The 18,458-nt window shown below is 32.5% G+C and overlaps 1 protein-coding gene across 2 annotated transcripts; it reads left to right on the forward strand.

Annotated features, from left to right (window-relative positions):
• The first annotated feature begins 9,516 nt into the window (after positions 1-9,516).
• LOC137945774 (dihydroorotase, mitochondrial) lies at positions 9,517-17,133 on the forward strand. 2 transcript variants are annotated; one of them, XM_068791792.1, is made up of 9 exons: positions 9,517-9,729; positions 14,811-14,895; positions 15,066-15,211; positions 15,315-15,496; positions 15,582-15,718; positions 15,798-15,963; positions 16,111-16,227; positions 16,354-16,514; positions 16,619-17,133. In XM_068791792.1, the coding sequence occupies exons 2-9, from the start codon at positions 14,866-14,868 to the stop codon at positions 16,814-16,816; spliced, it is 1,137 nt and encodes a 378-aa protein (XP_068647893.1). In that variant the 5' UTR covers positions 9,517-9,729; positions 14,811-14,865; the 3' UTR covers positions 16,817-17,133. The 2 variants fall into 2 exon arrangements, with proteins under 2 accessions (XP_068647893.1, XP_068647894.1); XM_068791793.1 differs by lacking the exon at positions 9,517-9,729 and having other exon boundaries at positions 14,812-14,895; positions 15,047-15,211.
• Positions 17,134-18,458: the final 1,325 nt, after the last annotated feature.

Here is an 18,458-nt window from a genome sequence, read left to right on the forward strand (position 1 = left end):
ATATTAGTAATAGTTTTAAAAAATGCCTATTTCACCCACTTACCGTTTGTTCCTTAACTCATCTATCTTTCTAACCATATCTTCCATTCTCCCATGCTTTCCTTGATCTCAAGATATAAGCTTTGGTCTAGAGTCCATCTCCTTTAACCTGTATTCCTCTTGTCCTTCCTTCTTTGTAGCTATTGGTATTTCAAGTTTTCTTCTTGACTTGTAGCTTGCTCATCCTTCCTTAAACTCATCTTATCAAAACATGAAAGGAGCCCAACTTAGAATTTGGCCACAAATAAAAATGCTTTATATTTCAAATCACCCGTCAAAATCCAAGGGGAGGTTTACGATGATTTGTCAATGACGAAGGAGCTCAACTTAGAACTAGAACCAAACGCTTGCATGCCTGCATTGAACCTTGGCAGTCAATGGATTGGTTAAAGATGATGGACCTAGGCCATGCGCTTGTAATTTACCCTAGGGGGGTTAGTCCACAATGAAGTGGAAATGAAGTGAAAAATTGAATTGAAGTGAGATGAATTGCTTCCACTTCAACTCATGTTTGGGTGTTAGTATAGACGAGTTCAAGTGGCTGGAAAACAAATTCCAGTGTTAGTGCCCCTAAATGAAAAATATGATATAAAGAAGAGAATTAGTAACCTTTTATAATATACTAAATAGAACATATACCTAAACATATAATTAACCAAAATAAACGTGATTACTACACTTATAAGTTATTTAACGTGTAGTCCACAATATATTAATATCTTAATTAATGAAAAATTATATTATATTACTTAATGATTATAATTTATTATAAATTAAAACAATAATTACTTGTGACTAGAATAAATTATATAAATTAATAAAAAAATTAAAAAATAACATAAGAGAATATAATAAATAAACCTAATGGTTTAATTAATTATAGCAATTGGATAATTAAACCAATTAATGATTACAGTTTATTATAAATTAATATACAAATTACGTGTGACTAGAATAAATTATTTAAAATAAATAAAATTTTAAAAATAACATAAACGAATATAATAAATAAATAAATTATTTTGTAATGACATAAGATATTTTTTAACATTAAAACTCACTATTTTAATAAAAAATAAAAAATACATAATAAATAAATAAATATATTAATTTATCAATAACATAATATATTTATTTATGTATTATTAATTAATAATATATTAACACAAAATGTAAATCCAGTGGTTTAAATTTTATTATAATAAAAATAATTCATGATTAAAGTTTATTATAAATTAATATACTAATTACGTGTTATTAGAATAAAATTTTAAAAAGTGAAAAAAATAAAAAATAATAAGTCGTCGTCGAAGAGCCCTGTGGCTTCGAGACCTTCGATTTTGGATTTCCCTGGCGGCTCTGAGACCTTCGAAACCGCCGCAAAATTCTGTTACGGCGTGAAGATCAACCTCATAGCAACAAATGTCCCTCCGTTGCTCTGCGCCGACAAGGTTCCTGTCCCAATCCGTTCTCCGAAGCATCATAGACTCGGTAAGAACCCTTAAACCTCATGAATCGCTGATGCCGATGGCAGAAACCCTAGGTATTGTACAACGAGAGAGAGACGTGATGAATGAAGTTGGGGCGAACGGAGAAAGCAGAGAAAGCGAAGACGAGGGGAAGAAATGGGGCGAAAAAACTCATCGCGAGACGAAGGCCGAGGGAAAGGGAGAGGAGAATAGCGAATGAGGATAATTTTTTCCTTTCGGGTGGGGGGAAGAAGCAACGCGCATCGCATGAGGAAAGTGGATGATTCGCAAAAAAGGTAGGAATCAACTTTCCTCCGTTTTTGCCTGGGCAGATGAAATGGTGTAATCTCACTTCAATTCAAGTCTTTTTATATTAATGCCTTATTTGTGATGACCTAGGTAATGCGGGGGGAATTCATTCCACTTCATTGTGGACTAACCCCCCCTCCCCCTACCCCTAATGTTGCAATCTTCACTCTGCTTCCTCCCATCCTCCTTATTAAAATGTTGATGCCATTCTCCTTAGGATGAACGTGATAAACAAAACGAATGTGGAAAGACTTTGTTCAACTTTTTCAAATTTCATCAATTTTACATATTGACCTTTACTTTTTCGAACCTTTAGATACACTCTGAAAGTGAAAGAGAAAGAGAAAGTACTTTCACTAGTGAATAACTCTAAACCTCTTGTCGTAAGCTTGTGCACTGTAAATGGTAAGTGAAAGTGATTTACCTATGTAATTCACTTTCACTCATTCTTAAGAAAAACGAGTGAAAGTGAAATCGGTCTTGAAGGTCAGTGAATTCACTTTTACTCGCGCGCTCACTCGTTCTCTCACTCTTGCTCTACTCATTCTGCCCTCTCACTCTTGCATTTAGATATAATAAAATTAAGTATTTGTTTTAAGTATTTTTAATTAAATTAAAAAATCTTAATTTAATTTTTTTTATATTATTTTAAACAAGTTGAAATTTATCTTAGTTTACAAAATAGTTAAATAAAACTATCTTATACAATTAAATCTATTAGATTAATTTTATATAACAAAATACCTTTTTCTATTTATATAAATTCATGATTTTAGTATTAAATTTGATTTTTTATTTAAGAGTGATAATTTAGATATTGCAAAAGTAAAAATTTGATTAAGTATTTGGATATTATAGAAGTATTTGTTCGATCATTTTATTTATATATATTTAATTAAATAAATTATTATTATTTTTTAAAAATATTTATTAATTTAAAACATATTAAATTTTATTTTAGTTTAGTCAAATAAAACTTTCTAAAATAAAATTTAAATCTATTAAAATAATTTTATATAATAAAATACCCTTTTTATTTATATAAATTATTTATTTTTAATATTATATTTAATGATTATTTTAAGAGTGAGAATTTAGATATTGTAAAGTAACTATTTGATTAATATTTGGATATTATAAAATTAAGTATTTCTTTAATCATTATTTTTTATATATTTAATTAAATAAATAATCTTAATTTATTTTCAATTATTTATTAATTTAAAACATATTAAAATATATTTTTGTTTAGTTAAATAAAAATACCTTATAAAATTAATTCTATAAAATTAATTATGTATAATAAATTACCGTTTTTTATTTACATAAATATATGGTTTTTAATATTATATTTAATTAATATTTTAAGAGTGACATTTTAGATATTAAAAAGTAAGAATTTGATTAAGCATTTGGATATTATAAAAGTAAAATTTGTTTTAAGTATTTTATTTTATATATTTAAGTAAATAAATAAAGTTAATTTAAAATTTTAATTATTTATTAGTTCAAACAAGTTAAAATCTATCCTAACTTATTAATAAAAAATTTAAATAAAAAATATCTTATAAAAAGATAAATCTATTAGAGTATTTTATTAAAAATTTCTTATGTACTTTCCACTATACTTTTCACTATATACTAAAAAAAAAATTACTTTCCACTATACTTTCTATTATGCACACTAACACAAAAAATAATTCACTTTCATTGTCACTTTAACTTTCAATTTCACTAGGTAATATATTTCACTTTCACTTTAAGCAAATAATTCACCCTGTTAGTGCCCTCTGTAAGTGAAATGCATTTCACTTACGTGGGATAAAATGTGCTAAAACCCGTTAGTGTCCTCTATAAGTTGGGAAGGAAAGTAAATTACAAATATAATATACTTTCCCTTGTTTTAGGCATAACGCGAGGGAAAGTAAATTCAGAGGGGTCAAACTCTGAATTCACTTTTTGTCCATCAATTACATTGGGCTGTAGGGAGGGTTATCGAATGAAAGTTTTTTGGAGAATTTTTTTTTGGCTCCTCTCTCATTCGCAACCTTCAGCGATTTCAATCGCCCCCTCTACAACCTCTTCTCGGCGCTCGCTGACTCTCTTCCTCTCATAGTCCCCAACACCAACGACCTTCGACAACTTCTCTCTCCCCTCTCTGTAATCTCTCTGGCTCGATTCGTAGGAAACTAGGGTAAATCCTTCTTCCTAGAAATCGATGGTTATCAGGGGGGAGTTAGTTTAAAATGAAGTGGAGATGAATTACCTGCACATTACTTTGTTCATTCGATTAAGCCGTTAGTAGTGAATGACCTCTTCAGTTGAATCACACCAGGTAATCTTCTCAGGCAAAAATCGGGAAATCATGTTTCATACCTATTTTGCAAAACATTCACACGAAGCGATCTCGCGGGATGCAACACTCCCTCCCTCGACAATTTTTTTTTCCTCATTTCGCTTTTTTCTCCCTCTCTCGACCTTCATCTCCCGATTTTTTTCCCACTATCTTCTCCCTCTCGGCCTCTATCGCAGAGCATGAGAGGCCTCCCTCTTGGCCTCCCTCTCGGCGTACCGTCGGAGTGCCACCTTCGTCGCTGTTGTCTTTCGCCATTATCGGCGTCGTGAGGAAGACGATGCATCGACGCCGAGGAAGACAACTCTAGTTTAATTTTTCCTAAGTTAGGAAAAACTAAGCCAACGTCATAACTTCAATATATTTATTTTGTAAAATAATTGTTTTGTATTTATTCAGTACATTCATTTTGTAATTACTGTATTAAATTAGTGATTTAATAGTCGTAATTAAAATATTTCTAAAGTAAACATTAGATAAATTGTTTTGGTTTAATTATCCCATTGCTATAATTAATTAAACCAATGGTTTTAAATTTTGTGGCAATATATTATTAATTAATAACACGTAAAAATATATATTATATTATTGAGAAAATAATTTATCTATTTATTTATTATATTTTTTATTACTATATTAAATTATTATTTTTAATGTTAAATATTTCTTATGTTATTAAAAAAATAATTTATTTATTAAATTCACTTATGTTATTTTTTACTTTTATTTATTTATTTTTATAATTTATTCTAGTCACACGTAGTTATTATATTAATTTATAATACATTTTAATAATTAAATAATATAATATAGTCTTTGATTAATTAGTTTATTAATATATTTTAATACTACACATTAAATCACTTATAAGTGTAGTAACCATGTTTATTTTGGTTACTTATTTGTTTAGGTATATGTTCTATTTAAGTATATTATAAAAAGTTACTCATTCTCTTGTTTATATCATATTTTTCATATTGGGGCATTAACACTGGAATTTGTTTTCCAGTGCACTTGAACTATCTATACTAATACCCAAGGATGAGTTGAAGTTGAATCAATTCATTTAAGATGAATTGTAATCTTAACTTTATTTCAAGTTCATTGTTGACTAACTCCCCCATTGTTTCTTAATCGTTTGTCTGCTTCTCATTTTAATTTTTGCTTCCATTTTCGAAATCGTTCCTCTACCTCTGCAACCTCTCTCACTGGATTCGACAGAAATTAGGGTTCTTCATTATTTTTAAGCAATGAGACCTAAATCTGTGTTCAATTTTTTTAAAGACCTAAATCTGTGTAAGAATAAATATGGTGTGGTCCAATTCTTGGTAGAACTTCATGCCCTTGTGACGATTGTTTTGATTTAAGAAGTGCAAGATGAGATCATGTGTTGAGGAGTCCTTCATTGGAAATTTTTTTAAGAACTTTTGGTTCTGTAATTGGATCCACAATGCATTTATCCTATTATGGGCAAATAAATTCAATAAATCCTCTAACTTGCCTACCTCCATCATAAGAAGGAATTGAAAACTGGTTATTAATTCAGTTGATAGCAGCTATGGTGACCTAGTTACTTGGTCTGAGGTTGGGTTAACTCAGCCTTGTTAATTGTAGCATCTTCTTTGTCTATTTTGCCCCTTTTGGTCACTTTGATATTACAGGTGCAAAATTAAGGGCTCCTCTTCAGGAGCTCAGACTCATCACTGGTAGATTCTTCTCCCCTCTGGTTTCTAAGGGTGACCTTGTTGTGGCTATGAGTTGATCTTATGGTAAAGACCCCTGGAATTGTTGAGTTACTGCCAACAAGTACTCTTTTCTTCTTTGAGCGATGTATGTAAGCATGAGTTCAAATGAGGGTCCATCATAGGGAGACAGGGCTAAACAACTAACCCTTTCTATATTCAATTTTTAGTTCTCTTTAGCCTCAATTTTTTTTTATCTTTATGCATTAGCCTTCTATTTTCTTTATCACTATGTTATTAGTGGCATTTACTATTTTTAAGTGGTAAGATAAGGGGAGGGGGGATTCCTCCTTCCTTTTGTTCTTCTCCTCCTCCCTTCTCTTTTACTTTTTTTGAAGAACAAATTATTCTTGATTCATTGTCTACTTGTTATAAGTTTTCGATGGCTGGAAGGAGGAAAGGTAAAGATAGTATGGATGAAACTACAAAGAGAGCATACGACACATGGACGTGCGACGAAGACTGTAAAATGCTTGATTTGCTCATTGAGCAAGTTAATTTGGGTAACAAATTACCCATTGGAGTCTGAAACTTGAAGTTTTCAACGATTGTGTCTGTATGTTTAGTTTGGACACAACGAACCAAAAGACAACTGAACAGTTGAAAAACCACATGCGGACTTGGAAAAAAATCTATCAAATCGTTAGTACATGCCTACACACTAGCGGCTTTGGTTGGGATCCAACAACCCAGAAACTCACCGCAAGTTAGACAGTGTGGCAAGATTACATAAAGATTTGTAAACGTAACATAAAATGTTATGTTTTTTGCTTTATTAATCAGTATTTTAAGTGATAACTTTTCATGTAGGCCCACATAGAAACCGATAAGTATAGGTGGGAAGGTTGTCCACTATACAAAAAATTGGCTTTAGTTGTTGGAAATTCTATTGCCGTGGGGACAGCAAGTCAAACAAGCATTGAGTCAAAAGACAACATTCCAAATACTGCAGAAGGGTCAATGATTAAGATGATGCAATTAGGGAGAGCCCAATACCTAACAATATAGAGTCTCAAAGTGAGGTTCCTTCAAGAAGCAAAGCACCAAAAAATGTTGGGGATAGAACTTCTGCTACTCGGCATAGGAAGAGATCTGAGAGGCCATTAACAATATGCCATCAACCCTTTTGCATATCTTTAGTCCCGTACATGTCGATGCACAACTTAAATGGTTCAAAGCTATCGAGGCATTAACTAACTTACCCAGAGAAGTCAAATTTTGTGCCCCATAGTTGATCGACACCAAAGATAAGAAGGATATGTTTGTCAAGATGAAACAAGAAAATCAATATGACTGGTTCATGGCTAAATTCAATGCAATGTAATGGACTTACACATATGTTGACAGTTTTAACCTATATTAACGAGACACATTTGATTTTGTATGATTGGCGTTGATTATTGAATATTTGTGGTAAACAATGAATGTGTATGTAGTATGAAAAAATGTGGGTAGAAATTTAATGTGTTTTTTTATGACAAAATAGTTGAAAATTATTATTGTTTGTGTTCAATATGTAGATGCTGAGACTTCTTTAATGGCGCAGTTTGTGTTAACATGTTCAAACATAAATAAATGAATGTGTTTGAACTATGTTTTCATTATTGAATGTCTAGTATTACAGGTACCCATGGATAATCTACCAGATAGGGAGAAAATATGTATTTGTAATGTAGCTTATACAGTTATACTAAAATGATTGTATTTGTATTAAATTTAAAAAGTGTATAGGATGAATCAAACTATTTTTCTCAAGTTGGTTGGAATCTTGAAAAATAGAGGACTCTTATTTGATACAAGGACAATATCTATGGAAGAACAACTTGCATATTTTTGTATCACTGTTGGTCAACAACAATCATACAGTGTCACCTCAGAGATGTTTGAAAGATAAAATTGGATAATTAGTATGTATTTTAACAAGGTGTTAGATGCTATTTTCAAACTACAATCTGATTAAATCAACCGACCTTCAAGACATACTCATTCAAAGATCTTGAACATTGATACCTATTATCCATATTTTAAGGTAAATATAAAGTTGTTTGATGAATAATTTTTAGTTACTATCAAATATATGTTCGTATTAATGAATTTTTTTTATTAGGATTGTATTGGTGCTATTGATGGTACTCATATTAAAGCACATATCCTGTTTGATCAACAAACAAGATTCTGGAATAGGAAGGGTTTCCTCTCCCCGAACGTAATGGCAGCATGTACATTTGATATGCAATTCACATATATACTTGCTGGATGGGAGGGATAAACAGTTAATTCACGTGTATTGAAGTCCACATTAGCCAACCAAGATAAAGTTTATGTTCCTGAAGGTAAATGGGAGGGAACAACCGATTCTCTTTATATAGTCTAATTAAATTTATTATTTTTTATTAGATTATTATAGATATATATTTTATTGTAAGCAAATATTATTTGGTATATGCTAGATATGCAAATCTTTCAGGGTTTTTGGCTCCCTATCGAGGGACTTATTATCACTTGCAAGAATTTGGAGATAATACTCCTACGGATGAAAGGGAATTATTTAACCAAAGACACTCATCTTTACGGAATACTATTGAGAGTACATTTGGAGTTTTAAAAACTCGTTTCAAGATATGAAAAGATGTTCCTCCTTTTGATTTTGATGTCCAGGTAAAAATTGTGATTGGTTGTTGTATATTGCATAATTATATACGCATGGAAGATTACATGGACTTATTTAAAAATGAAGAAGATGATTCAAGTAATGATTCTGGTGGAAAACATTATGAAGATAACAATGAAAATGAAAATGAAGATAGTGATAGTAGTGATGATGTAGACACTCAAAGAAGTACTCAGAGGGAGTCTGTAGTACAATTTGCAAAAGCATCGTATTTTTGAGATGTATTAGCAATTCAGAAGTGGCAAAATTATTGACTATTATGTTTTAATGTCATTAAATATTTTTTGTGTTGTATTTTGTATGTACAGTTGTAGTTTATTTTATATTAAATAGGTAATTGAGTTATATTTTTTATTATTTTTATTTTTATTATTACGATATTTGTGTAGTATGTTGGGTAATGAATTTAAACGAATATAACTACGGATATACGTTAGTTTAAGAGTGAGAATTTAAACACTTTTAATATAATAATTGCATTAAGGTTTTGGATATTATAAAAGTAAGTATTTGTGTAAATATTTTACTTTTTATAAATTATGTAAATAAATTAATATTATTTTGATATTACTAATATATATTAAGTTAATAACTATTTTATAATATATTTTTTATATAATTATTTCATATTTAAATATTAAAAAATTACAATTTGATTACAGTTTTAACAATATAAAAGTAAATATTTGTTTAATTTTTATATTTAATATATTTTATTTATTAACTAATATTAATTTAGTTTTATGAAAGTAAGATATATCACATTACCTACATTAACACAAACAAATACTTTCCACTGCGTTGCACACACTGATACAAAGTATTTCACTTAACCTCTCACTTTCTGCAGGGAAACTAGTTAAATTTTCTCTTCCACTTTCCCCGCACTTACAAAGTGCACTAATTAGTTCTTTCTGCGTAAGTTGACCAACCCCCCGAGAGAATAAACTACTCTCGCACCTCGTTCTCTCCGTACGCTGTGCGAGCTCCCTTTGCCGGACGCGTCCTCACTGGGCTCTCAGGTATCGCTCTAGCTGTTGTCTGTGCAGGTCCAACCCCCCGAGAGAATAAACTACTCTCGCACCTCGTTCTCTCCGTACGCTGTGCGAGCTCCCTTTGCCGGACGCGTCCTCACTGGGCTCTCAGGTATCGCTCTAGCTGTTGTCTGTGCAGGTCTCTCTCTAGCTCTTGTGTGTGCATATCTCAATCTCTCGTCATTGTCAATGGACTCTTCTCATTCAGGTGCTTTTTCACCCACGATTGTGAGTTCCCAGTGGCTCTGAAATTCCCCTGTCCATGAAATGCCGGCATTTCTCTCCGAAACCTTCCCCTAATGATTCATATGCTTCATGACTGTTCCAAAATCAATTCGAATGACTACACTCGAGCTATTTTGTTTCTTCGTTTTGGTTTCAATGATTTGAGGAGCAAATGCCATAGGTTCTTTTTTTCCGAGGTGTACTACTGTTTCTTCTGAGAGAAGGACAAAATGGTCTTGGATAGTGAATCCCGTGAACAAATATGAAGAGAGAAAACCAATCTCGTGGATCGGAGAAATCCTATATGAATATTCCTATCATTCTTTAAACTTACCTTGGTCTTATTTTTCGTTTTCCCCAAATTTATAGCAAGCATATGGTAAGAAGTAAATATACTCTGTTGAAACGACTGGAAATCATTCCTGTGCGTGTGGTCGGTTTGAATGATGATAACAGTTAGAGGTGGTTCCACCTTGTATTTGTGTTGTGGACCATCTATTCTAGCGTGCGTTCCTACATTTGAATGATAATTTTGGCAGAGAGCTCATCAAATTACTGAAAACAGAGAGCAACTATGGTCCTTTTTCTCTTTTACTGCAGAAGATGTGGAAGGTAAGTTTGTCAGTAACAGCAAATAGGAGATTTCAATCAGAATCAAAACAGCTATTATGATGTTTGTTCTCGAACCTAAGTTAAACTTAGCCAAAACAATTAGAGAAGAGAGATGTACTATTTTGCTGCTTATGTTGGTCTTATCTCATTCTATTTAGACTGTCAATACATTTTGATTGATTGGGTACTTTGAGATGCAAAATTTCTTGGACTAAGGCATGAGAAAATATTTTTAAAGTTTGATTGCTTTCAGAGAATTCAGCTTGCAGATTTACTTTAACCTCTTGAGCTCCCCATAGAAACTACACTTTCTCTTAGCTTCCTGAACTCAACTGACTATTCCATTTACTTTTCCTTGGACTCCAATTGTATTTCACTTGAATCCTTGGACTCCAATTGTATTTCACTTGATTCCTTGGACTCCAATTGTACTCCAATTGTATTTCACTTGATTCCTTGGACTCCAATTGTATTTCACTTGATTCCTTGGACTCCAATTGTACTCCAAATGATTTGGGATGTAGATCTTCTTCTCTCAGTTGTGGCTTAGGAGGGAAAAGGTGATCTCTGACCAAATCTCTTGGCATTTTCCACAGATTTTTTCATTCTAGTGGCCTTCTTTTGACTCAATTTGGTCTCCTTAAGAGGCTTATGGACATGAACGACAAGCATTACAGGATAAGTTTAGCAATAACAACTACCGACAAAATTATTGTCTTGATGATGATCTTTTTGTGTACAGATTTTCCAAATCTTTCCAAGGATATGTCTAGAAGGATAAGAACTAGCTTCAAGTAAGAGGGGACCAAAGGAATGCTTATGGCCTGTTCTTCTTTCTTACTGGGGTTTTACCTAGCTTACCTGTCTATAAACAGATCCAAAGCGCATAATTGACTTGCTAGAATCTTTTTTTTTTTTAAATTAGATTTGAATCTACCATGCTGTGGGGAGCTGATTACCTCAAATAATCTGAAACATAAGGCACCAAGCTGCAATATTTAGGAATTAAGCTTGTGGTGGAGTTTTACAAAATTTGGAGTTTTCTGAAGCTCATCTGCTGCTTGTTTTAGCATCTTGACTTGGATAGTAGATATAAATTTGATGGAACCTGTTTAAGTGGCATGGTCAGGACCTTTTATGCTGTTGTGAGACTTTGTAGCATTTCTTACAAATTAGATTTTTTTGGTAGAGAAGTTGAGCGGTTGGTGTGATGTATATGTGGATTTGTACATATGATTATTGGCAAGTTTGTGTTCATAGCAAGTAGTCTGATTCACTTTGAGATTCTAAGATTCATTACTATTGACTGAATCTGATGTTACAGTTTTGTTGTGCAACAAAATAAGGCATGACTTGCTAGAGTTTTTATTTCTGCATTCTATTGATCTACATTGTGAAACATAGCTCTTTAAATGGTTGATCTCTTACATTATTTTCTACAACTAATGATAATTTTTATACTAATAATTTTGGAACTTCTGTCTCAACGTGTTTAAGTGAACAAGTTGAGATAAGTCAAAAACATACAATCTATTCTCTTCTAAAATATTTTAGTGTTTTCTCAGGTTGATGTAGTAGTACGTTTAATTGTCAACAAGATTACACACTGTACATTCATAGGAATATTAGGAATGTAGCAAAATCATAGGAACATAGCATTTTCCTTTATAGTGAATTTATAATTTATAATTTATAATCTATAGTGAATTTATAATTAATAATATTATTGTTGATTTATAAATGAGAGACTATTATAGTCTTAGATGATTTAACTTTTGCTATATTGCTAGTTTTTCTCTACTTTATTTTTTAATTACCATCTTCATCTGAACAATAGAAACCATGTTTCTCTTCTATTTTTTCTCCCATTTTCTCTTCTTTACCAAATAAGAGAAAAAAAAAACCTTTCCTTTTCTTTTCTTTTCTCTTCAGTCTCGACTTTGTATGCTGCCAAACACAGCTGAACTAAAAGAAAAGAAAGAGAAAGAGGGAGAAAATTTTATCAGGCTTCTGCCACTTTCTCTCAAACCTAGCCTTCTGATCTTCTTTGATATCAAGGAGCTTCTTTCAGAATCCCTGGCTGAGACAAAGAGCTTTCCCATGGGACGATCATGTGTACTTTACCTGTTACAGGTATTTTCCCTCCTTCTCTCTCTTCCTGCCATTGTTCACTAGATACTTGTCGTTTGCTGCAAATTTCTTTGAAAGTTTGCAACAGACCATCCTTGCAACGGTAAACTGATAATATCATTGCCACATCTACTTATCTGATTGAAAATGTTCATTTCCGGAAACAGTTGCCTGCACCTTGCCAGGCTGAGCATTAATGAACTCTCTATTTATATGCCTGAACTCCCCTACACAACAACCGTTCTCTCTGCTCCTTTCATCCTTCTCAGGTCTTTCCATCTTCTTCTCTTTATTTTCTCCAGATGGATGTCTCTCATATCACATTTCTATGCTTTCAGAAATCAGAAATGACGCTCTCTTTTTTTTTCAATCTTTCAGATTTTTGCCTTGTAGTTTTCATGATTACTGCTCTACTTTTTTTTCCTTTGCTGAAATGGTTATTTTCCTATAAAAATTTCAACTCTGTTGATCAGATTGTGTTGAACTTTTTATGGAAATATTTATTTCGTAAAGCAAAAGAGAATTGAACTGCTGGGCCTCACCAACACAAGCATTCCATTAGAACGCCTGGCCAATCACTTAGACTGACAGTAGCCACTCTTACAGTTCTATATTTCAAGTAGGGATGTCAATTATCTGATTACCTGATATTCCGTCGGCCATTTACTAAGCAGAAAGGAAACGGAACAAAACAATGTCACCTGTATATGTAATCAGGTAGTCTTACCCGTTTACCGTTCTACCACTTACTAAATATAACGGAGTTGGATAATACTTATTCCAGACCTGTTTACCCGTTTACTGATTATGTAAGGGTGTTATTGTAATTTCCTTTTATACTATGTAGGGGGACTTTGTTATGTTTGTTGTTATATGACTTTTTACTGCCTTCAGACATTATAAACATGTTATTATGTGTGTGTTTTCTAATTTTTAAGAAATTTATATTTATAATTTATTATATTTTACTATTTTTCGTTTATTTACCCACCCGTTTACCCATTTACCCGGTTATTAACCGGGTAAATAAATGGAACCAGATTGCCTTAAAAAATAATTGGATGGAATGGATATGGAATACTGGAATGGTAATAGGAATAGCCTATTCTGTTTTCTCCGTATATCGTTTGCAACCCTAATTTGAAGGTTGGATATATTGATATGAGTAACTTAAATATCTTGTGAACTTGAATTTCTTTTTTCTAAAAATGGATTGAAAGTTTTTTTCCTTTTTGTAAGTGTCTAGGATTTGTTATTGCAGTTTGGTATGGCTTGATTAGTGGAAGAAGGTGATTTGTGGAAGGTGATTTCGATTTGATTGCTGCTACATTAGGATCAAATTTGATCTTTTACAGTCCTTCAATAAGTTCTTCATTTACTTTTCTATTGGCAAATGAAAAACTGATCAATATTCAGCTAACTAGACAGTCCCTTTTTTTGGTTATTTGGAGATTTGATTTTTAGCGAACATTCTATATTCTCGTGAACCATGAAATTAAAATGAAATAAAAGACCCAGAATTGTTAAATTACTGAAATTTTGCCGATCTTTTGCTGCCTTTGGAGTTTGATGTTGTGTAATTGTGAGGTCATTGTTGTAAAGAATTACTTGTAAAGAATTAATTATGAGGTCATAAGAATTACTTATAAAGAATTAATTGTGAGGTCATTGTTGTGTAATAGTGAGGTCATATTTATATATTTGTTTTTGAGTTTTTTTTTTTTTTGAAATAAGTTTTTGAGTTCACTTGTAAGGAATTAATGAATTAAACTTTTTTTATGTGTTTTGATTTTTACTTCTATAACTTCCAAATGTATTAGTTTTTTTCCAATTGTCTTTCCATTTGCCATGTGCATCCCATCAAGAGAAACCATGTTTCTCTACTATTTTCTTTCCCAATTTCTTTTCCCTATCGAACAAGAGAAAAGAAATCGTATTCCTTTTCTCTTACTTTTCTCTTTCTTTTCTTTTCCTATCCACTTTCTGTGCTGCCAAACGCAACTTTACTCTTTCTGGCCCAAGAATGAAAAAGCTGACTGGTCACATTTGGGAACTTTTTCTCTCTGATTATCAAGTGCTTTTGATTGTCTGTCAAATGTTTATTGAAATAATTTGCTGTCTTTCACAAGAGATTTATCTGTATGTTGTTATTCTTTGTATCAGAGCTGGATCTCATAATCTCCACCAATCTAATTTTTTCACTCTCTGCAATGGCTCTCATTGCAGGAAAACGTCATATTAGCCTTTTAATTCATATCTGGGTTGCTGGAGAAGAGGCACTATGATAAGTTCTTTGACTTTTCTTTCCAAGGTACAGCTCCTCCTTGCTTCCCCACTCTGTAATGCTAGCAGTTGAAAGTTTGCCTTTCCAAAAGGAAATGTCTGCCTAATTTGAAAGAAATGGTAAAGTGTATTTATTGTTAAACCAGTTGAATCCAAATTTTCGACATTACCTCAAACAGGAGAGGTCATTTTTGGCAGGGACCACAAGCTTTTCTTGTCAGAGCTCAAGCATCTCGTGAAATAACGACTGGCAGATTGAAAATGGAGCTCACAGTGACACAGCCTGATGATTGGCATCTTCATCTTCGTGATGGTGATCTTCTTAAAGCAGTTGTTGCTCATACGTGAGTACATTTACTTTTCGGAGTTGTAGTTTTCCCTATATGAATAACATGGGATAGCTTTGATGAGTTGATATCACCTGTTTTGTCATTTTTATTGGCATAGGACAAATCATTTTGGAAGGGCAATCGTTATGCCTAACTTGAAACCACCAATAACAACAACTGCTGCTGCAGTGTCTTATCAACAGTCGATTTTAGAAGCGCTACCTTCTAACAGCGATTTCACTCCTTTGATGACTCTTTACTTGACAGATAACACAAGTCCAGAAGAGATCAAGCTTGCTAGTGAGCCTACTTTCTATAGATAAATATTTAATATGACAAAATTCAGATATTTATAGCATACTCAGAGGTTTTCATTTTTTGTCAGAAAGAAGTGGGGTGATTTTTGGAGTAAAATTGTATCCAGCTGGGGCCACAACAAATTCTCAAGATGGTGTGACAGATCTTCTGGGGAAATGCTTTCCTGTACTAGAAGAAATGGTAGAGCAGAACATGCCATTGCTGGTATCATCTTTGTGCACTTAACTGGACTGTACAATTTTTATTCATAGGTGAAGTTGATGTCCATATGAGCGTTGCCCAGGTTCATGGAGAAGTGACCGACCCAGAAGTTGACATATTTGATCGTGAAAAGGTTTTCATAGATACATTTCTACAACCACTTATTCAGAAACTTCCAAAGCTGAAGATTGTAATGGAGCACATTACAACACTGGATGCAGTCAGGTTTATCGAGTCCTGCAAGGAAGGTGGACTGCTATTTGTCCAGACTTCAATGTTTAGCTTTAAATATGTTTCCTTTTCATTTATTTCTCAACTCTTTTCCCTTCAACTTTTGTTTGCAATATATTCGTGGAATGTTCTTTTTTTAACTGAATTTTGGAATTTTTTATTAGGATCTGTTGCTGCAACTGTGACCCCACAACATCTTATTCTCAATAGAAATTCTTTGTTTCAAGGAGGATTACAGCCTCACAACTACTGCCTCCCAGTATTAAAAAGAGAGATACACAGTATGTTTTTGTCATGCTACTTAATGTACTTTAATAAGTTAGTGGTGAAAAAAATATCTTGTAAATAATATGTTTGGCCGTTAATTATTTTGTTAGAACATTTCTCACAGTATTTACAATATTCAGGAAAAGCTATAGTGTCGGCTGTTACAAGTGGAAGCAAAAAGTTTTTTCTCGGAACTGATAGTGCCCCTCATGAGAGAAAAAGAAAAGAATGCCCTTGTGGATGTGCTGGCATATACAATTCCCCGGTCGCTTTGTCGATATATGCCCAGATATTTGAGCAGGTAAGAGCCTCTCACTTTCTACTTTTTTAAGTAAAAAGTATTCCACAATATATTGGATCATTTTATTGTTCAGGTGAAAAACAAATTCAAATTTTACTTTACAGGCTGGTGCGCTTGACAAACTTGAAGCTTTTACAAGCTTCAATGGACCAGACTTCTACGGGCTTCCGAGGAACACATCAAAAATCACATTGAGTAAGACCACATGGACAGTACCAGAGTCATATAAGTTTGCATCCGGGGAGATCATTCCCATGTTTGCGGGCCAAACGCTTGATTGGCTTCCCTCTGCAGCAAGTTGATTCAATTGTTGTATTAGTTCAACCGCAATAAGAACAAGCACTGTGCGAGAGAACCCAAACTGGTGCATCAAATGATCAATTTTGCTTCTCAAGGTATGGGGAAATGCTAGTTTGTCATCAGACCAGCAAATTGCAGAAATGGGGTTGTTTATCTAAGCACTGGTTTTGAAAACCTTCATTGAACCCGTTCAACCGAGCTTTAAAAAAATATATTATCAGATATTATTTCCTGGTCTCTCATTTTTTAGTTTGGTAAACATATCTTCTCCAGCTAGTTTTACTTTTTTTTTTTTTTTTTCTATTGTTCTTCAACATTAAGCCACTTACATACAAAGGGACTACTTACTAGCAATAAATTTCTAATATTTGTTCTAGTTGTTAGCTTAAAACTCTTGAATGATAATGGGTTCAAATAAATAGAATTATAATGGGTTTTTTCCCTGGGAAATTGTTGGAAAAACCAAATGTAGTATGTATTATATAAATCCATTTTTCATCAAAACCTTTTACTTACGCAAATGAATACTATCAAGGCTGTTTGTTTACATGCTTCACTGGTAATCGTTTAGACCTGGAAAAACAAAAAAGTAAGAGTTTCCTTCCATTTGTAAGTGATGTCTCTCAACAATACCCGCATCCAACAAGTAAACTTCCAACAAATTCAAGTATTTTAGTCCATACATTTGACGGATTTACTAATTGTTGGAAGATATTTCTAAGTGGCATTAAGATAAATACTTTTTCCACATCGAAGAAATAGTAAGGGTATAATTAAAGAAGATGATGTATGTCTACTTATGTCTTTTCTTTTTAAAATTTGTAGTTATAAGGGCATTATAGTCATTGTAAACCTCCTTGTATAATTATAAATAAAGGCTCATGGTATGGGGTAGATTATTATCTCTCTCCTTTTATCACAAATTCGTCCCTAACTTTCTCTCTCCTCCCAAACTCTCTATCTCTCTAGCAGTTTGTTCCCTTTATCTCTCTTCTTCTTTCTTCTTCTTCTCTTTTGTCCAAAGTTATTGGTGGATAGGGTTAGACATATAATGAAAAAAATACAATTGAAAATTCAGGTGTAATGGTGGAAGGACCCTTCATATTTTTTTATGTTGCTCAGTAATAACATGGTACCAACTCATTGGTAAAGTACCTAATGATAACTTAACTTAGTACCTTGTATGTAACAACATAGTACTATATTCTATGGAAACGTCAAAGAATCTTGTCTTATCAAAACCTAGTTTATAGGAAGGTATTTTCTGCTATGTTGTCACTTAGTTTAGAAGACTGTTTTGTTTTGTAGAGTCTTCATGATAGGTTGGATCGTAATTAGCTAACCGAATTGTAACTGGAAATAAAAAGTGAGTATGACAATTTTGATTGTTGAAAAGTAACTTTTAGACTTTCATTGAGTATTGTTAACTGAAACCAAATGGACCTAATGGTATCATAGGTCTAGGTTTGACCATAACAGAGTAAATTATCACTATGTAACCTAGTTGTATTATAGGCCTAAGTTAAATTATAAAATAGTTTATTATCATTCTTGAACTTAGTACCTATTTGAAAGTAACATAGTAGCATATTTGTGTAATAAGGAAATCGTTTATAGGAATATATTCATGGCTATGTTTTCCCT

This window comes from Aristolochia californica, unplaced genomic scaffold, assembly GCF_029961685.1.
Source record: "Aristolochia californica isolate CCGP_79_NKW_82.1479 unplaced genomic scaffold, dmAriCali1.0.hap1 SCAF_12, whole genome shotgun sequence".
Lineage (NCBI taxonomy): Eukaryota > Viridiplantae > Streptophyta > Magnoliopsida > Piperales > Aristolochiaceae > Aristolochia > Aristolochia californica.